The 22,665-nt window shown below is 45.5% G+C and overlaps 3 protein-coding genes across 4 annotated transcripts; 2 read left to right on the top strand and 1 right to left on the bottom strand.

Moving 5' to 3' along the window:
• The first annotated feature begins 1,457 nt into the window (after positions 1-1,457).
• On the top strand, positions 1,458-11,658 carry adgrg1 (adhesion G protein-coupled receptor G1). The gene is made up of 14 exons (XM_084682330.1): positions 1,458-1,841; positions 5,873-5,965; positions 6,143-6,583; positions 6,688-6,736; positions 7,173-7,287; positions 7,447-7,569; positions 7,695-7,826; positions 8,273-8,315; positions 8,516-8,619; positions 8,844-8,959; positions 9,101-9,360; positions 9,569-9,668; positions 9,948-10,222; positions 11,056-11,658. Exons 2-14 carry the CDS (start codon positions 5,896-5,898, stop codon positions 11,178-11,180), a joined length of 1,953 nt encoding a protein of 650 aa, XP_084538456.1. The 5' UTR covers positions 1,458-1,841; positions 5,873-5,895; the 3' UTR covers positions 11,181-11,658.
• Positions 11,659-11,955: 297 nt separating this feature from the next.
• On the top strand, positions 11,956-19,529 carry slc7a6 (solute carrier family 7 member 6). 2 transcript variants are annotated; one of them, XM_084681804.1, is made up of 11 exons: positions 11,956-12,578; positions 14,635-15,171; positions 15,667-15,792; positions 15,987-16,131; positions 16,257-16,380; positions 16,505-16,608; positions 16,812-16,908; positions 17,114-17,263; positions 17,589-17,772; positions 17,998-18,057; positions 18,543-19,529. In XM_084681804.1, the coding sequence occupies exons 2-11, from the start codon at positions 14,688-14,690 to the stop codon at positions 18,704-18,706; spliced, it is 1,638 nt and encodes a 545-aa protein (XP_084537930.1). In that variant the 5' UTR covers positions 11,956-12,578; positions 14,635-14,687; the 3' UTR covers positions 18,707-19,529. The 2 variants fall into 2 exon arrangements, with proteins under 2 accessions (XP_084537930.1, XP_084537931.1); XM_084681805.1 differs by having other exon boundaries at positions 17,998-18,685.
• A 93-nt stretch (positions 19,530-19,622) lies between these two features.
• On the bottom strand, positions 19,623-22,586 carry slc7a6os (solute carrier family 7 member 6 opposite strand). Its single transcript, XM_084681806.1, has 5 exons — positions 22,349-22,586; positions 21,367-21,732; positions 20,926-21,132; positions 20,606-20,738; positions 19,623-20,484 (listed from the first exon to the last, which is right to left on the bottom strand). Exons 1-5 carry the CDS (start codon positions 22,541-22,543, stop codon positions 20,357-20,359), a joined length of 1,029 nt encoding a protein of 342 aa, XP_084537932.1. The 5' UTR covers positions 22,544-22,586; the 3' UTR covers positions 19,623-20,356.
• Positions 22,587-22,665: the final 79 nt, after the last annotated feature.

Below are 22,665 nucleotides of genomic sequence, written 5' to 3'. Positions count from 1 at the left end.
GGATGTGTGTGTGCCATGTGTGAGCGTGTGTGGGAGGGGGGTAATGGGAGCGTGTCACTGAGGACAGTGCATCAGTGTTAATACATTGGGCACTATAACATTCCAAGGGTGGGAGGAGGCAGTGTGTGTGTGTGTGATGGTGGTGGGGGAACAAGAGGCTCTCTTAGCTCAGGGCACCTGCCTACTCCATTCAAGTCTGTGTGCGTATGTCTGAAAGAAGAAGTGTGTCTATGTGTGTGTAAGTTTGAAAGAAGAGGTGTGTATACGAGAGGGTGTCGAGTTTACTGTACAAGGGATTTGAAGAAGTCCTCCCCCCCTCCCCAACTTCCTGTCATCTGAAGCTCACTTCCCCTTGGGGATGGGACTGCCCTGGAGGTCTGACATTGAAGGTGATGATGACAGGGTTAGATACATCAGGGTGACATGCAGATGTGTGGTTGCTTCTGGAAGCAGAAAGCTGCAGCCATCTGCTTCGAGTGGGACTAGGAAGTGGTCTGTCTGTAGATGGACTGATACTGACAGAGGTGTCTAGTTTTGTATCTCAGTGTGTCCTGTTTCCTTAAGTGACAGGGAGAATAGTAGTGTGTGTGTGTGTGTGTGTATATCTATACATACACACACATATATCTATATGTGTCTGGTCTGGTGTGTGTGAAGATCAACAGAACCTTAGTTTCAGCACCAAGAAGCGAATTGTTCCTTATCATATGGAAGGCAACACCCATTCTTATCTCTACAAACACACACATACACACACATACACACACACGCACACACATAGACACACAGCCTGTTAAAACACCACAAACAAACGGCTGTAGGGAAGCAGGGAGCCAGATGCTTTGTCTACCATCTCTCCCCCCCTCCCCCTCCCCTCTGTCTGTGAACGGTAAAAGTGCTGTTGAAAGCGAGACAAACATCACCCTGTCTCAGTATAAAGATGTGGTATCTGCACAGCTAATCTGACTTACATGGTTAAACATTGACTCATGCAACAGTGTAGTTGCTTGAGTACTGATCAGTGGTACTGTACAACAGAACACAGTGAAACACTTGTCAGACCCTTGCAATACTCCAAGAGTTAAGACATTCAGCCATACCAGCCACAGCCATAAATCTGTCATCACATTGTGGCAGGTAAAGAGACTAGGCTATGGCATGTTGTCACTGGTTAGAGGTTATAGGCAACACTTTATTGTAACTATTCAGATGTGAATCATGTATTAAAAACGTAGAAAACTAAAAACTAGGATATCAAAACTGACTTGGTGGAGGAAAGACCCAGGTCTCATTACTGTGGGTGGCACTTTCCATGGATGGTGAATGGGCTCCATACACCCCATCCCTCCATTGAAGGACAAAGCTGAAGTCGTTGTCGCCATAGCTCCACCTCTACCCTCAGACTCCCCGCGCCTTAATCGTGTTGACAGTTATTCCCTCGAGGACCAGTTATCCAGGAAGGGGGAATACCAGCCTCTGTGCTTCCTTGGTGAGAGAAAACAAATTGCCTTAGCTGATACACAGAGTTCGGTGAGAGTGTTTTAAGCACTGAAGTGAAGCAAAGACCAAACCGTCATTTCAAAAACTCCGGAGTTTAGGTGAAGTCCACACTTGCTTGTTTGAGCGCTCAAGGAGACAGTGTGCGCGTGGAGACTCATAGGTTTTACTTTAGGTTTCATAGCATGACTGTCTACGCGTGGTAGAAGGTAGACGCTTATTAATAATCAACCAGCAATTTCTTACGCCTCTTAAAATAGACATTTAGCTTTCTCCTCAAAGAGAAAGGCGAAGCCGGAGAACATATTCCTGCATGAAGTTTTCAACCGGTTCCAACTAAAGAGGTAACAGATTATTTACTTATTTTACACAACATACCCAATTCATTTTGAGAATGCGGTATAGCACAACAAATGCAGCGGTGTTTTGGCATAATACTGGGACTACAGACGTTTTCTCGTAGTGTGTTAAGATATTCTGTTACCTGCTGTTTCTCTTGTTTGATTCAACAATTTCTATCACCGGCGTATCCTAGGGGAGTAGCATTTATAAAGGCTGTAACTCTATAGCATAACAAAATAGAAACGTAAAATCTAAAGATAGACCTATTTTGTAGCATAACAACCAATACATCCTCGACTGCCTGAACGCTTGTGAGTTGAACAGGGGAAAACCGAAGTTTTGCTTTAGGTTTCGTGCAGTAATTCAGAGATAGCTCTCCATTTTGAACTAGGTAATCCACGGCTATCACAAGCGCTTGGCCATAATCTGAAACAATGTAGAGATGATTGTGTTGTTCAAAGACTATGCATTTGTACGGGAGTGCGTATATGTGTGTAGGGGGAGGTTGAGGTCAAGTCGAAGGAAATTGTAGAGCAGGTGGAATAAAGATATAAAGGTTATGATATCACTGAGACTTTACCCTACTTTCTTTCTTTCTTTCTATGGACAGTGCTGTTTAACGTCATAAACAGTGGTAAAGCAATGGTAAATGCTAGATCAGGGTGGTTTGTGGATTTTATTGGACACAATAAAACGTACATTTTTGTACAGGGGTGGAAGAGAGAGCTTTAATTTGGATCTAATTGTTGTCCAGCTTCTGCTATCCTTAATGACCAGAACCTCTGGCCCTGAACACCCCCCCCCCTCCACACACACACACACACACACACACACACATGTGCAAACACATGCACACAAACACACAACATAGCTCTGAATATATTGAATCCTGAGTAGGGTTTTTCCGGGGCTGTTCTGCTGTCTAGGTGCAGGTCGCATTCCTCAGCCCCTAGGAGACATGGTTGGAAACAAAGAGCCTGGCTGAGTTCTTTCACCCTGCATGAGTCACACTCTTGTTGGGACTGCTCAGAGAAATGACGGCCAGTCATGAGTGGCCCACAGAGGGATATGAAGATTAGGATAATAATGCTGCTTTTTGGGGGACAGTGTGAGTCATGTGTAAAACACCACTGTCCAGTCTGCAGTGTTCAGACACTCAAGGTCGAGAGAAGGAGCGAGCATATGAAATGGGGAAACAGAGGTCAAGCTGTAAACGTTTTTGAAACAATCCCACTGCCGTACGTCTGAGCGGTAGAATGGGGAAGGAGTTGTGACAGGTCTGTCTGACTGTGCTGTCGTGTTTAAAAAAGGTTCCTCTTTCTGTCACTGTTGCTCTGCTGGCTCTTGCTGTCTCTTATTATCTCTCCTTTTTAACACATTCATGCACAAAACAGACACAGTAACATTTTTTTACTGAAATGCTATATTCTATGGCTTCATTGAGGCCATGTTCTCTTGAACAATGGAGAGAGGTTGTGCATGGGGGCAGTGTGTGTTTGTGTGTATGTCGTAAGTGTATATGTGACTGTATGTGTATGTGTGTGGCGTTGAGGGTGAGGTTAGATAGAGGGTGGAGGCCCACACCATAGATCCTGATCACTGGGAAATGATCCATCCACATGATTAATTCTCTAGTAACCTGATTCAAATAGTGTGTGTCTTCCTCCCTATCTCTTTTTCTTCCACAATCTCGCTTAAAGATGCTGTAATGCAAATTCCATGATTTGCTTCTCAGTAGGCTACATTTATTTATGTGTGAAATGAGTTGCTGAAAGCATGGGCAAAGATCTAAAACCTGTTCGCACAGAAATGTGGAGTTAAACCGTTGAACAGTTTCTCACCCGTTTTCAGCTCAGGTTTTGCAGAGCAAAACCCATCTACGTCACAGCGCAGACGATTTCAAAGCCTAGTTTAACATACTTAAATATGTCGCGGTTACGGACTGGCAACGTCGGAAAGTTACGTTGCTAGGAGGTTGTGGTTACGGACTGGCAACGTCGGAAAATAACGTTGCCACGACGTTGCGGTCCTTTTTACCTTAGGCCTAAGTAAAAATAACGTTCATTTTGGTAATAATGACAACCGTGTCAAAAGAACACTGGGAGCTTCGCTAATATTAGTGTTCTGTCTTACCTTTAAATGTAAGATGCATGTGTTTTAGCACCCCCTGCTGGCCAGCGGTTTATTTACCAGGCAGCGATTTAGTTTCAGTTAGAAGTTCGCCTCACATAACATACTATCGAGTTCCAAAGTGTTGTTGTTCTTCAGTGCGTAAGCATTGCTTGTGTATTGTGTTCTTCTAAGTAGCTTTTCCGTGCTGTTTTGTTGCTTATATACAACCCACATTTTTATTGTATTCTGTATTTTTTACAGTTTCACTCCTATGTCATTTTCGAAATAAATCTGGAGCTAGAAGGCTAATTCCTGACTCCCGTGTCGTGATGATAGGAGTTTGGCTGGCTGTCTAATTCGGGTTAGAAACACCTTAAGGAGGACAGTACAATTAGACACAGATACAGGACATAAGAACAACTTTTAGATCAGATATTTGTCTTGGGTGAAACCTCAACATTTCAAAAACACAATATCTTACTAAAGATCAAAGGGGCCAAAAACAATTAATGAACCACAAACTACGTGAACAGGTATGATCTCGAAGCTGCGTCAACTGAATAGAGGCATCCCTAGAAATAGTTTAGCATCCCTAGAAATAGTTTAGCATCCCTAGAAATAGTTTTGCATCCATAGAAAAAGATTTGCATCCGCAGAAATAGGAAATGATATTAGAAAATATTATTGACCCAAATTTGACTCCATACAACTGACATATGAAACAATGTAACAAGATGTGAAACACTTGCGGGGAATGACGTCACCACACCACCTGCACCTGCAACAAACTCAAAACACAACAGCAACAAACTCAAAATATAACTTTCCTTTCTCTCTCTCTCTCTCTCTCTCTCTCTCTCTCTCTCTCTCTCTCTCTCTCTCTCTCTCTCTCTCTCTCTCTGTCAGTTCAGTATGCTTTATTGGCATGACAGTTCTTGTTGAGCAGTATTGCCAAAGCAGTCCATATTGAATGGACAAGGCACGTTACAACAGTCTCAGAGAAAGAGATTCAAAGCTCCCAATACATGACCACTCAGACTAAAGAGTTAATAGTTGGAGCTCTCCTTGTAGTCATGACAAGGAACATTTAGCCAGTACTTTCTCCTGATCTCAAACATCTATTAACCCTGACACATAGACACAATCTACTCTTATTAATAGCAAGCTTACATGAGAACATACTAACTAGTATCCAATGCCTAGTTCTCTTGATTAGTAAATAATGTAAGCACACAGGAAATCTAAATTTCTTCCACATTTCTCACACATCTCTCTCTCTCTCTCTCTCTCTCTCTCTCTCTCTCTCTCTCTCTCTTTCTCTCTCTCTTTCTCTCTCTCAGACTTTCCCTTTCTCTGTGGTTTCTACTTAATAACCACAGGGAAGTAAAACTATCTGCATGATGAACACTAAGGGAGGAAGTGACTAACCACAGTTCTGCAAATGGTCTATTCCCTCACTGAAGTTTTAGCTTTTCTTTTGCACAAACAAGGTTTTGTCTACTGTATTTCCAGAAGTTCAGAAGAAAAGGTATTTCACGTAGAGTAAAGGAGGAGGAGCAGAATGCATGGTGTGTGTGTGTGCTCTGTGGGAGAGAAACGTGTCCTTATCTATAACACCTCTAAGAAAGCATTGTGTGTATTTTAGGGGCAGATTAGTCATTGTTGTGAAGGAAACATTCAGTTACTGCCGTTACATAGATGGTGCCCGTGCAGTCTGCAAAGGAAATATATGTACCTTATGGGTTTAGACTGATTAGGGTAGAACAGATCAAAGGTCAAACAGAAAAGAATGAAAGATAGACGGAAAGTTTTGTATTTTTATTTTTTACCGTTGATCAAGGCATCCCTGTCTCAACTCCATAGCAGTGTGTCGTTGTTCGACCCATACATAACAGTGCTTCCTCTCTGCTTTATTTTACAGGGGTCAGAGGTCATCTTGTGTCCATGGAGACCAACCAGCCAATCAGATGGAGACTGGGGGTGATGGTCTGTCTTCTCAGGCTCCTGTCTTCAGGTAAGAGTCCCTATCAGATACTGGCTGCAAATAGTATCAGTGATTATGTCTTTATTCAGGTCACACCATGCAACTATTGAGATTGTTTGAGTCACAATTATTTTATTTTTGTTCCACATTAGCAACTTAACTATTCAGAGTAAAAATAAATAAATAATGTATTGTATTGTTTCACAGGATCATGTGAGAGAGATCGTGACTTCAAGATGTGTGGTACCTGGCAGCACGGCAATGGGTCCCTGACCCTGATCTATGACCTGAAGAAGGGCTGCGACAACATCACCATCTCGGCCAATCAGAGTTGTCTCTCCGTGCAGGGGCGCATCACGGGCCAATGTGAAATCTTTAAGACGGCGGAGTTGGAATTGTTGAAGATGGAGACGCCATTTTGTGTGTACTGGGAGCCCCTATTGGATCAGCTGACGCTGGAGATGGAGGGAATGAATCAGACGCTGTGCCCGCCTTCTGGTCTCTATGACACCTGCTGCACCGGCCTATCACATGGCCCCAACCTTCTCCCGGCCCCATACGGGATCTTCGACGCCATGACCCACGGTGACCCCATCGGCAGTCTCACTCAGCCTGCGTACACCTTCCACGGAGAGAAGACCAGCTGTAGTAAGGAGCTGTGTGTGTGTGTGGAGGGCTGTTTCAGTAGCAGATACTGCTGTTTTAACGCTGCTAGTGGTCAATCTGCTGACTGTGTCGTGTTTGCCTTGCAGAGGAGCTTTTGTGTGCGGAGGCCAGACAGGGGTCCAACCACATCAACATGTAAGTGGATAACTTTCGTCACATCTCAGCATCAGATGGACAGGCCACAACAACAACTAATTGGGCAAAATTCTGCTGCCACTTTAGTGTATCGCAGCTGTCAAATTAGTCTCTTCTCCGAGCATTTGATATTTGTCATAGTTCCCACGGTCACATTTGCCATCATCATCTGCCCAGCTCAGCGGGTTGTTTTAGAGGAAGTGAGTGCTTGTCTAGCTGACTCAGTGATGATGGTGTGATGTGAGGCTTGAGTGATCTGCAGAGGTTTACATACCAACAGGAAGCAAATGATAAAAGATGTCGGCTGATTGTCATGTTCCCATTACTGTCGCGGTTTCAGTTTATACTTGTATTTCCTATAACTGCATGTTTCTGTGTGTGCATGTGGTTGCATTTTTGGGCATGTGTGTAAATGTGTGTGTACGTGTGTGTGCAGAATTGAGGATGCAACATTTAGGTCCGGGGTCCTGGGTAACTGGGAGCTACCATGTGTTCAGGGCTCTGTGTTGGAAATGAAGGAGGACTTCCAGGGATCCAGCGTTAACCTGCCCGTAAGGCTAGACACACACACCCACACACACTAACAATCCTCCAAATGGTCTTATTTCTCTTTATACTATAAGAAGTAGATAAAGTAAAGTAACCCAGATACTAAGTCAATACTATTCCCCTCCTATTCTATTCTGTGTGTCTCTATTTGTGTTGTTCAGGCTTTGCAAGGCTTGTCCATTGAGAAGAACCCATCTATCTATCTGCCAAGCTGTCTGAAAGACCCTGGCAGCAGCAAGGCCAGGGTCGTCTGCTCCATCTTCACCAGCAGCTCCCTCTTCAATGTAGGACAGCCACCTCCACCGCTACTACAGGAAGCTACTGTGCTTCAATTGAGTCATATACAACTGTAAAGATAATGGTATGCTTAGGTTATCTAATCTATGGATGTGATTGGTGTTGTTGTCAGAACCATCCTGAGATGACAGACAGAAACAGCATTAGGATTCTTGAACACGTGGTGGGCATCACTGTGGAGAATGAGGTCAAAAACAACCTGCCGGAGCCCGTGAGGATCAGTTTTCATCATGACGTAATATCTGTGAGTACGTGTGTTTGTGTGCGTGTGCTCGAAGTGAGTCAAACCGCAACTGCAGTGCAATAAGTATGTATTCGGGTTAAAGTCGTGTGATTCCTTTTCTTCTGCACTTATTGTTCTGCAATGCAAAGAACAAGGTAACCACTTCAATCAGCCTTCTGCGTCTAAAAGTGACTGATATGGAGACTCTCACGTATGCCAGTGTGTGACTTTCTGTCTCAGTTTTCCAATGGAAAGCTTCTCTGTACACTTTGTAGATTTGCCTGGCTCTACTGTACACAGTTCAACTTACAGATACAAGTTCTTATTGTGGTTTTGAAGTGCTGTTGTTGACGCTACTGTTTTGAGGCTGACACAGATACTGCCCTATGAATATATTGCCATCTAGTGGTGAAGGTACGTTACATTACTCTTGATAAACCATACTTCACTCAACTTGCATTTTCTAGGTGAATCACTCCAGAACATGTGTTTCATGGGACACCAGGACAGGTGTGTAACAACAAAATCTATAAGTTTAATTGTTTACACGGTATATTATTAATTATAGTGATTTCAAATGGCACATTTCTGGCTTTGAGAATATATATATTTTATTATATTCAAATGGAAACATAATTGACTCCAAGCTGACCAGTGATCTTATATCTTTGGTGAGATGTGCTTACTAGTGGATGTGGTGGTGTTTTCAGACACCTCAGTCCACTGGAGGAGAGATGGCTGTAAGACGAATGAGAGCAGCCTAGAAGTCACAACGTGTCACTGCAACCACCTGACATACTTCACCATCTTGGTGGTAAGCTATGCTGTCCTTCACACATTCTTACACACATGCATGGGGTTTATTAAAAAACACTTGCATACATAAACCATCAGTGTTACGTACATGCTGCGGTAGATCATGTACAGTTGTAATGTCCTGAATCCAGCAGTCCAACTTTGTTCATGAAGCACATGACATGCACAGAGGTGGCAGTTACTCCTTGGTGACCTGTGACCTCTGTCCTCTTTGTCCATCAGGAACTGAAGCCGCGGCCGGTGCGCCACCTGCTGTCTCTGACCATCATCACATATCTGGGCTGCGCTGCCTCAATGATCAGCTGTGTGGCTCTCCTCATCTTTCTGACCAAGCAGAGGTACAACTACTGGACACTTGGAGACATGACCACTCAGCATTGGCATTTGTTGCTCAAGGATTATGGTAACTTCTACACTTTCTCTATCTCTCTCTCTCTCTATCTCTCTCTCTCTCTCTCTCTCTGCATCCCTCCTCTCAGGAGAGCTAAGGAGACGTCAGCTCCAGTCCACCGGGGTCTGGCCACGTCCCTCTTCTGCCTCAGCTTCTTCTTCTTCTTCACTGGCACACTGGCTAATGTGGGCGGAGCTGAGCTGTGCAAGATTGTGGGTGCTGCTCTGCACTACAGCCTCCTCGCTTCCTTCTCCTGGATGGCCCTCGAGGTGTTTCACACTTTCTGGTTGGTCTACATGGTCTTCAGCCCCTCCCTGAAGACCTATATGTGGTATCTGATAGGATTCGGTGAGTGAGAGTATGCAAAGTATATCAGATATGATTGGTCAGTGCTACTCTGTGACTGTGTCTGTCTAGTTATTGACTGGCAGTCTAACAAAATGTATCTGTATAAAAGCAAGAACATTAAAATGACCTCTTAACAAGGCTTCCCTTGGAGGGAGAAGGAGATAAGTGTTATACTTTTCACTAAATGTAACTTTACTTCCACAAACAGGTGTCCCTGCCATCCCAGTCGTTGTCCTGTTTACCATGCCAGACATCTATGGTGTGAGACAGGTCATACCAATGGATGACGTCAGCAACCCCTACAACATGTAAGGAGCTGGCTGCAGTCCAGATGATGATGAGAATGTTAGGTTAGATCAGCTGTGAACACAGGTGTAGGGTGGCAGGGCCCACCTCTGCACTCAGTGTGGATATCTACAGTCTTGATCATATAGACAGACAGTCTATCTACACTGCGTGTATTTGTATGCTGGATTTGTTTATGTGTTATACTAGCAGGGTTTTCCACACCAGGCTGAGGGCTTCCATGACAAAATCAGCATGCTATTATCAAAGGAGGTGTGAAATGTGTGTATGTGTACCTGCAGGTGCTGGATGGTTACATCTGACTCCGCCCTCATTGCCCACTACCTCACCAACCTGTTATTCCTGACACTGGTGGTTCTGTCTGGCCTGCTGATGCTGGGCCTGGTTATCAAGAAGATACAGAACCGGCCTGAGTGGAAGAAGAACCGTGTGGCCTTCCTCAGCATCTGGGGCCTGAGCTGCCTGTTTGGGACCACCTGGGGACTGGGCTTCCTGGACTTTGGGCCGCTCTCTGACGTCATCCACTTCTCCTTCTGCATCCTCAACTCCTTCCAGGGTGAGACACTGGCCACTGAGCATCACAGCTGGTCTCTCATTCTGTTCAGTCTTTTTTATGTAAACAAGACTGAACAGAATGAGAAAGTAATGTTTCTTGTAAATGTTGTACAACATTTATAAGAAACATTACTCAATGTAGAACACAGCAAGCCCCATACTCTCATGATACTTACAACTTTGGAATAATTTAAATTGGAATAGTAGAAATCAGACCGGGTTCAATTTGACACACAATCATAATGTAATCATATTTTCTGAGTTTGTGAACCTGGGCCAGCAGTCTATTGTGTAGCTCTGCCTCAGGGACAATGGCCCCAGTCTCAACCAGTCAGCAGCAGCATATCAGCACCACAGCTGTTTCCTCTCCTATTCAGCCACCACAGTCTCACTTAGGAGCTGGGCCCTGTATCTGGACAGAACATCACTCCACGATGCCAGAAGCACACTGAGCTCCAGTTAACACACCTTAAACCCTTGTTGTCTGACTTGGGGTTGAAGCTTGCAGAGAAATGTATAAGTATATGATTTATTTTGATAAGAACCACAGGTTACTTATCAGGTCAGAAATGTAGGGAACTGAGTGCTTGGGATAACATATGTAATATCACGGTTGAAGTTCTGCATCTGCGTCTTCCCAGCCATTTTTATGTAAGACAGTGTACTTGACAGTGGACAACAATGCAGTAATGTTGAACAACAAGATAATGACTCTTTAAAATGTTTGCATTCTAGAATCTCTGTTGTTGACTGATGACAGACATTAACATTCTGTGTTCTAGAATCTCAGCTGTTGACTGATGTTTGAGGCTAACATTCTGTGTTGTCCCGCAGGGTTCTTCCTGATGTTACGGTTTTACGTTCTAAATAAGATGAGGAAGCAGTCAGACTGTAGCTCGCAGGGCAGCAGCTCTGGATCCACCAGACAACACATGCTGCAAGAGAAGACCTTCAGCTGAGATCGTATGGACAGCTGGCCTGAACCACCACCCCTTGACATTTCAAAAAACTCAAACGTTTCACCTTATTGCACTGAAATTATTGTAAAACAAACTTGAGCTACTGTATATTTCTAAACATGTTCAAATGGAAGCTTCATTTTTTTTTGGACCGGTTATAAGCTTATTTTCTTGATGAACATTAATTCCAAATATAAAGCTAGTTTGTGTTAAAGTAGCACTTTAGTTTGTAGCTGAATCCTTTTGCTGTTCAGTTCCTTGGAGCTTCGTTGCTAGAACCTTCGTTTGGCACTTTCAAGACTACTTTTTTATAGATACTTTTATGTAGAAAACAAAATGACGGGTGTAATGATTGTTGTAGCTGTGTGCTGTATACATCTTTGTATATATAGATTTGTGTATATATTGCTTTAATTAATGATTTCTGTAGCCTAATAAAATGATCAGAAAAAGTCTTGTCAGTGAGAATGCAAAACACTTTCCTGTGCCTGTGTGTGTATGCATAGTGAGCAGTTTTGTCCTGCATGTTTCCTGAGGGGGCTGTAGGCTACTGACGCAGTCTTATCTGTGCTCTCTTTATTTCCTCCCCAGAGGAGACCCCTCTTCCAGTCAAGGGTAGCCTACTGCTTCTGATAGATGGCTTTTACGACGGTTGTAGAATGTATTAACATGGATATATGTGTATGGAGGGTTGCGTGTGTGTGAGAGAGCAACTGTGTATGTGTGTGTGTTTTGAACCTGCGTGTGAACGTCTCATTCTGCTGAGTTATGACTCCGCTGTCCCTCGTGCTGCACAGATTCTAACGGATGATGTCTAATTACACGTTTGGTCTTCGCACTGTCCCGCAGTGTCTTTGAAACGACACACCTCCCTATATTCCCAAATCGCATGTTGCCAGGGCGGCAGAGGACATTCTCTTTAGTTGTGAGACTTAATGTTGTCTTTTGCATTGATGACAGTCGCGAATAGTTTCAATCCCCGCCACGCTTCTATAGGCCTACTCTTTAACATGAAGATTATGCATTTTTACAGTGCATTTTCCGACCATAATATTATAAGTCTAAATATAGGCTACTTAAGCCAAAACACAGTGAAATACCTGACTAGGGTGTTCAGAACGTTGTAGTACCATATGCCATGCTTGGTCACATGAAGGTTTCCCTAGCAACAATCTTACAGCGAGTGTTTTTTTGAAGGGAAAGATACCAGCCGGTTGTCTTATTCACGACGTTCTTGGAAGTCTTCACGTGATCCTTATGTTCGTCTATGTTCGTCACGTGACCGAAGTGGTTTGCCTCCTACCTTGTGTTAGAGCCGGTTGTTTTCGGTAAAGGATGCGGCGGAGGTCGGACGTCCTGGCAATCTGTTAAAACCGATAAACAGACAACACGTCCAAGGTAAGACAAAGTTGGTACACTTGACAAAGGCAAATGTTTCAATTCGTATGCAAATAAACATTCTGTACAGTTCACATCATTTTACCCTACTGTAGGCTACTGTATGTACGAGGACAAAGAGTGTTTTTTTTTAATTTTCTCCAAGATTTAGATTTTTTTTTTTTACAACAAGTGGTCTGAAGCTGAAGCGGAAATATGACGAACGCTCTATTTTTCTACAAAGTACAGTAGCCTAGTGTGTCTGATTCTTTCGATTTTCTTGTTACCAAGCGAGACGCCCTCAGAAAAGATTTATTGTTGTTTAGCAGTCATTGTGGTGTGTTGGTTGGCTGTCTTACAAACGTCAGCGGGATATTTAAGTAGACTAGCCTATAATAGCCTACCTGGATACCATACTTGTTAGATATTGGTCACATTGTGTGTGCGTGTGTGTGTGAGAGAGAGACAGAGAAAAAAAGAATTAGAATGGGTCGATTCCCATAATAATTCCCGATTATAGAAATCCAGAAAGAAACCAAACAATTCAACAATGCCATAAGCCTAGGCTATTACAGTGTCTCAACTTGAAGGACAGTGAATTAACCAAGTGTAACTTATAAGCCTGTTCAAACTATTCAGTATCCCAGCATTTTGATTTGTAACTATACATACATAGGCTATACAAAAACACACAAACAAACATCTGTTACTATTTATTGTATGGATGTTTGTTTTATGATTGATGATGATTACGTTTATAGACCGACTATACATGAGTTAATAATTGCATGTGTTATCCCTTAACTGTGCTTTGTCCCCCCCAAAAATGATTAATTAAATTGAAATTGAGTGAGTGAGTGAGAGAGAAAACAGGTGTATGAAAGCCCATCAAAGAAGTATTGTTTTGTTATGTTTACCTTTAACAAAAGAACAAATAATCTACTTATAATGAACACACTTGCAGAGAGGCACAGGAAGGGGAGCTGATCTACTGGTTTTGACACTCTCTTTTCTCTCTCTGTTCATTTCTTTTTTCACTGTCAGTCTCCCTTTTGTCCTCTCTCTCTCTCTCTCTCTCTCTCTCTCTCTCTCTCTCTCTCTTTCTTTCTCTCTCTCTCTCTCTCTCTCTCTCTCTCTCTCTCTCTCTCTCTCTCTCTCTCTCTCTCTCTCTCACTCTCTCCCTGTGTGTGCCATGCCACAGTGGTATCCACCGTGATAGCACCACAGGTCCCTTCTTTTATGGTTATCTAGTGTCTAGAGGAGAGAGTGGGCATATAGCAATGCTATGACCCCCCCTCTACAGCCACAGGTTTTAGCTTAACTATGGAGTTGATAGAGCTTGGGAGATCCCCAGAAGTCTCAGGGGTGTGGCTTCATCTCCATCTACCCACACACAGTACCAGCCTGGCCTTGGCAGCATCTCCAGATGGGTGGGTGTACAGTGGCTGGTACCTCCTTTCTGGCTGGTCTCCTGAGAACAGGGAAGCCTGCATGTGCTGCATGTGAAGCTGCCTGGTCTAACACTGCACTGAGGCATTCCTCCTGACAGCGTCTCACAAACACACCTTGAAACAAACACACTCATAATGTCAAGTTACGCTGCTGAACACTGATTACATTCCTTACATGCACACCACAAAGGCTTGCCCCACCCCTATCCCCTTTACACAGTCCTAACACCTTAAACCAAGATCTGACCCCTAGAACCGTTTTTTTGTCTTTTTCTTTTTTTTTCTGATATATTTTTTAGGAGCATTACTGCCTTTATAATTTTTGGGGTAGAGATCATGTGTGTAGAGAGGACAGGAAATGTGGGGAGAGAGAGAGGGGAAAACATGTGGTAAAGGGCCTGGGCCGGATTCGAACCCAGGCTGCCGGAGCGAGGCCTCAGCCTAAATGGTGCGTGCATGCAACTCCGGTAAGTTACTGGGGCGCCCATAGACCCAGCCGTGACCCCTAGACCCAGCCGTGACCCCTAGACCCAGCCCTGACCCCTAGACCCAGCCCTGACCCCTAGACCCAGCCGTGACCGTTAGATCTAGCCTCAGACGTAGACTCTGTCTGCTTCTCTCTCCAGGGCAGGTAGTACACCACCCAGAGGCCTTGTGTCTCTGATAGCAGTACATCACCATGGAAAACCAGGAAGAGAGCAGGAAGTTGAACGGTAGCTCCACCCCCTCGCCCCCGGCCCCTCCTAAGGAGAGCATGCAGCTGAAGAAGGAGATCTCCCTCCTCAACGGTGTCAGCCTCATCGTGGGCAACATGATCGGCTCCGGCATCTTTGTCTCCCCCAAAGGAGTGCTGATCTACAGCGCCTCCTACGGGCTGTCGCTGGTCATCTGGGCCATCGGGGGCATGTTCTCCGTGATCGGGGCGCTGTGCTACGCCGAGCTGGGCACTACCATCACCAAGTCGGGTGCCAGCTATGCCTACATCCTGGAGGCCTTTGGTGGCTTCATCGCCTTCATCCGGCTGTGGACGTCGCTGCTGATCATTGAGCCCACCAGCCAGGCCGTTATCGCCATCACCTTTGCCAACTACCTGGTGCAGCCTCTCTTCCCCACCTGCGAGCCCCCGTACGCTGGGGCCAGACTGCTGGCTGCCGCCTGCATCTGTGAGTAGTCCTGTGCTTCTGTGTGTGTGTGTCTGAGTCCTTACTGCTTGTTTTTAACATGCTCTCCGCACACTGAGACAAGCATAGACGCTCACAGGTAAACGCTTGTTCACAGCATTGTTCTTCCTTACGTTCTTCTTCCTCTTTGTCTCTGTCTCGATCCGTCTCATCCTCTCTCTCTCACACAGTAAAAAGTCTGTGGGCACGTGCTGCAAGGTACACGCTGTCTTATGTGTTGTTTTTGACTTGTTGAACTTGAGGCTGTACTTTAAACCTGTGTGAACCTGTTCTTCAGGTCTGCTGCTGCTGCTGTGTATGCTCAAATGACATGCAGCAAATTGTTGGAATGGTATCAGTTCAGCTCCTTATAATTGGTCAGCCGTGTGTCACTCTCTCCTGTGATTGGCTTAAGCCGGCTGATGATCATCCACTTGAGCAATGAAAAGTCAAATGTTTTTAACTGATATGCCTCTCTCCTTTCTCTGATTGGTTCAGGCCTGCTGACATTCATCAACTCCGCGTATGTGAAGTGGGGCACCAGGGTCCAGGATGTCTTTACCTACGCCAAGGTGGCAGCGCTCATCGTCATCATCATCACCGGCATAGTCAAGCTCTGCCTTGGTGGGTGACCACTCACTGACCACTCACTGACCACTCACTGACCACACACTGACCACTCACTGACCACTCACCGCTCACTGACCACTCACTGACCACACACTGACCACATGCTGCCCACATTCAGTAAATTAAACAGTGTAGTGCCGTCCTTCCACAGGGTTTCCATAATGACTCCTTCTGTCTCTGTCTCCTAGGTAACACAGTGAACTTTGAGGCTTCGTTCGAGGGCTCGTCAGTGAACCCTGGTGACATTGCCCTGGCCCTCTACTCTGCCCTCTTCTCTTACTCTGGCTGGGACACGCTCAATTTTGTTACGGAGGAGATCAAGAACCCTGAGAGGTCCTCCCACAGACCTTGATATTTACACGCTTTTTACGATAAGAACACATTCATTTGTTACTGTTTGTTCTATTCTAGTCCAGATTTCATATGGCTGCCCAAATAACCTTGTCTTGTTTCCATAGGAACCTGCCCCTGTCCATCGCCATCTCCATGCCAATCGTCACGGTGATTTACATTATGACTAACGTGGCGTACTACACCGTACTCGACATGAGCGCCATCCTGGCCAGCGACGCCGTCGCCGTGGTGAGTTGCCTAACCAACCACCACCAGGAGCTCTGCCACTGGCTGTGTGAAACTCAGACAAAGTGTAATGTGTGTGTGGAGGTGCCTTGTTTATGTGACTGTGCTGTGCTGTGTTCCTCCGCAGACATTTGCAGACCACACTCTGGGTGTCATGAGCTGGACCATCCCCATCGCGGTGGCTCTGTCCTGCTACGGAGGACTCAATGCCTCCATCATTGCTGCCTCCAGGTAACCTCCACAGACACACACACACCCACATCTCCACCCACACCCTTACACACAGACACTCTGCACCCTAAACTTTATGGGTGTTCTAATTGTTGTGTTACCACGGCTGCAGCGTCATTTTATCAGGCTTCCCTTCGTGCCATCCTGTGTTGATGTGTACCGAGCCCTCAACTGAGAGCTTGGGTGTCTGTGTGGACCTGCAGGTTGTTCTTCGTGGGAGCTCGTGAAGGTCACCTCCCTGATGCTCTTTCTATGATCCATGCTGAGAGGTACACCCCTGTACCTGCTCTTCTCTTCAACGTAAGACCCCCCCACACGTACTCTCTTCACCCTCTACCCGAGACCTTCTATCCTGTCCTTTTAAAACCTCTGCTGTACTGCCCTCTGGTGGTATTCATTAGAATGGGCTCTTGGTGTGTTCTGTCAGAGAACAAAGACATTGTCAGACCAGAAGTTGTTTGTGTCTTCCTGTGTGCGTATATGTTTGTGTGCGGATCCCTGGCAGTGTGTCATGGCCCTGGTCTACCTGACAGTGGAGGACGTCTTCCAGCTCATCAACTATTACAGCTTCAGCTATTGGTTCTTCATGGGGCTGTCCATCGCAGGTCAGATCTACCTGCGCTTCAAGGAGCCAGACAGACCCAGGCCTCTCAAGGTTAGCCAACCACAGACCAGACCTGTACACCAAAATCACAACGGTTTTAATTGCCATGAAAGTTTGCACAGACAAGGAATTTTGTCAGGAAGATGCATACATTCAACATATAGGAGTAGATCTTAAACAAGTGGTGATGAACTAATACTAACTAATACTAAGGGGACACACACATCTCACCTGCACACACCCCTCACCTGTACGTACACCCCACCTGCACAGTGAACAACCCTGTTCCGGTCTCCTTATTAACAAACATCTGGATTAAGCACTTCATCAAAATGAGACCATAATTGTTTTTTCCGCCTGTGCTTCCGCCCCCCAGCTGACGCTGCTGTACCCCGTGGTGTTCTGCATGTGCGCCGTGTTCCTGGTGGCAGTGCCCCTCTACAGCGACACCATCAACTCCCTCATAGGCATCGGCATTGCCCTCTCTGGTGTGCCTGTCTACTTCCTGGGTATCCACCTCCCCGAGGACCGGCGGCCGCCCTACGTCACCAAGATGCTCCGTGAGTCACCTCGTGGCACCCGTTCAAACCTCCCCTGAAACCCTTTACATTTAACCTTGTTTTCTAAAATAACCTCATGTTCAAAACTTTGAAAACTCTAAACTCTTAAGTACGTAGGTGATGTAGCTGAAATATGAAGAGGGCCAAACTCAACCTCTCTCTCTTATATGCGTACATCTCCCACTCTGCCTTCTCTTCTTCTTCATCTTCTCTCTGTTGTTCTAGATGCCATCACCAGTTTTACCCAGTATACCTGCTTTTGTGTTCTGACTGAGTTGGACAAGAGTGAGTAGGACTGCCATGACACTGCCTTCATGACTACAACCTCAAGGACTCAACTACATATTCCAGGATCCTTTGCAACCAAGGACTGTTTTACAGCATGGCTGAACTGACAAGCTGAAACACTGATGTTTACAATCGACAACACTATGTACATATGTTTACATTCAGTCACACATATACGGACATGGGGCTAATAGTAAATGAAGTGTGCACTGTATAAAGTGTGTGTACACACACACACACACACACACTCACACACATTCACACACATGCTCCCTCACACTCTCTTTCAAATACTCTTAACACAAGTTACTGTGAAATGACACAGTGGACTCTCTGTGCCATATGCGGCAAACTACGGCCACTGAGGTGCAAGGCTGGTCAAGAACTCAGGTCACAGGTCATGTGTGACCCTATGTGACCCAGGCAGGTAATTGAAGGAAACTGAATGGAAGCCTTTGCATTGAAGCCCTCTCCGTCTGCAGGTTCCTGTTCTCTACAGGTAACCCTCTGGTCAGGGTGTGGCCCACTGAGACCCTGTCAGGATGGGAGACCTCCGGTGGAGGGAAGGCGTCTCTTACAGATATATCTGGAGCTGTGCTCTAGTAAAGGGGGGCAGCTTACACTGACATTAGACAGGGAATCATGAAAATGCAGTACAAAACAGTATACACAATACAGTATATATATTTATTATAGACATACAGTATACATTAACAATAAATACATATTTGTCTCGGGATATACAGTGTAGTATATATTCAATAAATACACATTATTGATATTAAATACATACAATAATTTATTGTAGGCATAAACTACACACAAAATAAATGTATCATAGATATAGGGTTTGTCAAAGAAGTACTACAGTACTTCTTTGTCTGGATGAAACAGGGGTCGGTCAGCTGCTAGGTTAGTGGTTCAGGAACACGTCGTGTGTGGAGTGTCAGCTGCTTGTGGTGGTTTCCTTCTACATTAGCCTCTGATGTAGACATATCAGATATGTGTCATTCACCTCTGAATAAACTGCCCACATCCTGATGTCCTGAACAACCCAAACATTTCCATTAAAATAATTACTGATCTCTGTATTTTTCCTTGCACTTTTATCCAATCGTGAGTTAGAACAGAACATATGCTTGTTGTGTCTGTATGTGTGTCACCATGTGTGTACACAGACATGGTAGCATTGATCCAGTTATACAGTACAGTACAGTCCCCTCTCCTCCCTCCTCTCGAAGGGCAATGCTCAAAACCCAAACCTTCAGATCTACAAATGATCATGCAAAGTAGACTTTGTAGCATGTGACTTCCTGATCATATTGTTGGTTACAACAATGAAACTAGTTTCATTTCATTGTTAAAATAGACTCTACTGCACAATGGTAGTCTGACTTCCAGACAGCCTGGCTTTCTATCAAATAGGTGTTAGACCTGGTCCTTAGTTTGATCTAATTTATTGTATAGTTTATCAATAAAACATTTTACAGAACCATTGGGCGTTATATATTCTTCCAATGTGTTTCACGTTAAAGAAAATAACACTGATCGTCTTCAGAAGATTTAATTTATTTTGAAAGCTTTATTGGTTTCTTTCTTTACACATCTACATATTTACAAAACATGTTCTCTTCATCCAGCAGCCACAACACAACAGTCTGACAACAGGAGAATGTGGAGCACACACTCACACATGATACACTTTCATATTATGCACTACCACACACTTACACAAGCCAACAAACTCTTAAAACACACACACACACGCAACCATGCACAAATGCAAACAGAAAAACACCCCATGTTCAGCACACCGTCCTAACTAACACACAGTGGTAACAAGAAGCCTACAGAGCATACCACAAACATGTGCAACATAACTACCTCATTCACTTTGAACTAACACTCACACACCACTTCAACACCTGCACAGTAACAAAACTAAAAAATAACCCTGGTCCCAAGCCCCTGCAGGCTGATGTGAGCAGGTCTGAGAGGAGTGGAGAGTAGGCTGGGCTTTCATCGGGGCCGTGTCTGAATATTCTCTAGACTACTAGACTACACCCTTGAAACGCACCCTTCCTTCCTTCCTTCCTTCCTTGAGGTGATCCAGGATCAAACATGCCTGGACAGGTGGACCTGTGGCAGTCTACAGTGCTACCGATGCAGCCATGTCAGGGAAGCGGGGGTTGTTAGGAAGGAAAGAAGGTTGCAACTCTAGTGTACTCAGGTGTAGGGAGCTAGGAAGGTTTCTGGAGAAGGCCTCTGTGAACCAGCCACAGGTCTGCAGTGGGGATCAGTCAGAGTCTCGATCTTCATCCTCTTCCTCGTTGTTGTTGTTGTGGTTCCCCAGCTCGTGAAGGATCTCCCTCTGGTACGCCTCCCAGCTCCGCCTGCTGTACGAGTGCTCCTCTTCCCAGTAGCCTGGAGCATAACCACAACCCAACTTTAATACGGACTGCAACACAACCCCCTTGGTCGGAACAGCAAAACGACCACCCTAGTCTGGACCTCCACCACAGCTGACAGGTAAACAAGGCAGTACCTCCGTATCGGTCCTCCCGGTCTCCGTCTTCGTCGCTGTCTTCGTCAGGGTAGTCGTTCCTCCAGTTACCTTCCTCGTTCTCGTCATCCTCATCCTCGTACACCTCCTCCTCGTGGACCACCAGGTCTGGCACCTACACATCCACAGACAAGGACCTGTGTATCACTTCCTGTCCAGTGTTTGCCACTTCCTGCCTTGCTTTCTAAGTTGCTAAAGTCTATTGTTGCTATATAGTCAAATATGTTCTTACAGACTCAGGCATTTAACTTGGGAACATCTACTGATGATGAATTACAAGACTTGTTTCAATTCTGTCGTACCAGCTCGCCCTCATCGGTGTAGGCTCTGACAGACAGGATATCTTGAATCCAGCCGGGTGCAGACGTTTCCTGGTAGTACAGGTCATAGACGTAATCGTCCTCCCGCTCACGATGCTCCGCCCCCGGTCCCTCCCCTGACACGCTCAGATGCTCTCGGATCATCTTCATGGAGTTACACATTATCTCATCTGGGTCAGAGGTCACCGTCTAGGAGAGACAGAGAGGGAGATGGACGGAGGGGGAGACGATGAAGGAGGTGGAGAAACATAAGAGAGTGGTGGGGAGAGACAGACAAGAGAAGTGAAAACCACCCAAGTACTCCAAACATGATTTAAAATACACTGATGCTGTCAATTGCCAAGTCTGTCTAGGTGCAGCCCCTGCAGACTGAAGCTGTGTCGCCTACTCAGGGCTTCCAACCACCTCCCAAGTCCAGCTCACCTTGCTGGAGCCCTTGTCCTGAGTCTCTGCCTCCTCCTGGATAAGATCAAACACCTGGACCTGCCCGAAGTTCCAGTCAGCCTCCGAACCCCCCAGTCCGACCCGTTTTCCCATACCTGGAACCTCAATCTGGGCCAAAGGTGGGGCAGGGGCTGGGGCCAGGGAGGAGGCTGGAGCTGGCCGCTCTGCCGGCAGACCTGCTCTGTGGCTCGACAGGATACGGTAACGTTCGTCTCGCCGAGTGCTCCACTTGGTGCTCCGTAGATCTCCCATGATCCTCTGGGAACTGGTGGCAGAGGGGCGGAGGGCGTGGGCTACGCGGGGGCGGGCCAGGGCTTCACGAACCTGGGTCTGGACTGGAGCATCCTGGACACACAGAAATCAATTAGTTGAATTACCTAATTGGAAATCAATTACTTTCACGTCATGTTAACATACTAATTAACCTGCGGATAAATTCGAATTCGTTCCTGTCTCACAGTGTAATATGGTGAGACCACTTCGAATCGCGAAAGAACACTTTTCACGTGTCGTTAGCTAGCTGTATATTTTCAAAATGACGCAGTCCCATCGTTTATAATACATGGCCAATAGTTAGTATCAAACATTCGCCATCTTGTTAGCTAGCTAATCAACTAGCTAGGTAGCCATCTACAGTACCGTTCAGTTTGGACCCAAAAATGTCAGACAGGCTAACTCCCTGGCTGAAAAAAAAGTTCCGTGTTCGGTTCCAGCAAAATAAACAGACTCCTTCAACACAATGCACACAAGCTGACATGTATGCTAACTTGCTAACCGACTATGAGTTCCACATAACAACGCCACACATGCAATATCACTAGCGGGATAACTCACATTAATAAGCAACAAATACACAGAGCATTTTAGTCATCCGTCACACCTGGCGCAACAAAGCCTTTTACTAGTAAGTGTCTTCCATCAAGCTCACGAGACACCGTGGCTTTGACAGAGGCCCTCCTACCTGAGATGCCACCGTCGCCACGAGTTTGAACACGGAATTCTCAACCTCCGTGTCATCTGGCTCCGGTACAGTCTCCCCGGGGGGCTGCTGATCATTCCCCTCCGGTCGGATTCGTTTACAGGCCAGCAGCAAGGCATCTGCAGGGTCGGTGCCACGCTTTCTCTTCACCCGGAGAATGGTGGTGTTTGGATCCATTGCTCAGTCTGTTTTAGATGTTTTTTCTTTGCTTGCCGTAAAGAGTGCGTATTGTCGTAAACGTAAAGAAAAGGGCGGTCCTTCAAGGCGTTTGCAAAGAAGTGCTTCTTCTATTTCGCCTT

This window comes from Hypomesus nipponensis, chromosome 19, assembly GCF_054491055.1.
Source record: "Hypomesus nipponensis isolate SF chromosome 19, ASM5449105v1, whole genome shotgun sequence".
NCBI lineage: Eukaryota > Metazoa > Chordata > Actinopteri > Osmeriformes > Osmeridae > Hypomesus > Hypomesus nipponensis.
Note: the sequence above shows the minus strand (reverse complement) of the source record. Positions and strands in the feature narration are given on the sequence as shown.

Excerpts from the sequence above, each read along its gene's own strand:
- adgrg1 (XM_084682330.1), top strand. The coding sequence starts at position 5,896 with ATGGAGACCAACCAGCCAATCAGATGGAGACTGGGGGTGATGGTCTGT. Across the intron at positions 5,966-6,142 it reads TCTCAGGCTCCTGTCTTCAG|GATCATGTGAGAGAGATCGT; the intron begins GTAAGAGTCCCT and ends ATTGTTTCACAG. Across the intron at positions 8,620-8,843 it reads CATACTTCACCATCTTGGTG|GAACTGAAGCCGCGGCCGGT; the intron begins GTAAGCTATGCT and ends TTTGTCCATCAG.
- slc7a6 (XM_084681804.1), top strand. The coding sequence starts at position 14,688 with ATGGAAAACCAGGAAGAGAGCAGGAAGTTGAACGGTAGCTCCACCCCC. Across the intron at positions 16,381-16,504 it reads CCAGCGACGCCGTCGCCGTG|ACATTTGCAGACCACACTCT; the intron begins GTGAGTTGCCTA and ends GTTCCTCCGCAG. Across the intron at positions 16,909-17,113 it reads TACCTGCTCTTCTCTTCAAC|TGTGTCATGGCCCTGGTCTA; the intron begins GTAAGACCCCCC and ends GATCCCTGGCAG.
- slc7a6os (XM_084681806.1), bottom strand. The coding sequence starts at position 22,543 with ATGGATCCAAACACCACCATTCTCCGGGTGAAGAGAAAGCGTGGCACC. Across the intron at positions 21,733-22,348 it reads TGGCGACGGTGGCATCTCAG|GATGCTCCAGTCCAGACCCA; the intron begins GTAGGAGGGCCT and ends CTGTGTGTCCAG. Across the intron at positions 20,739-20,925 it reads ACACCGATGAGGGCGAGCTG|GTGCCAGACCTGGTGGTCCA; the intron begins GTACGACAGAAT and ends GTGGATGTGTAG.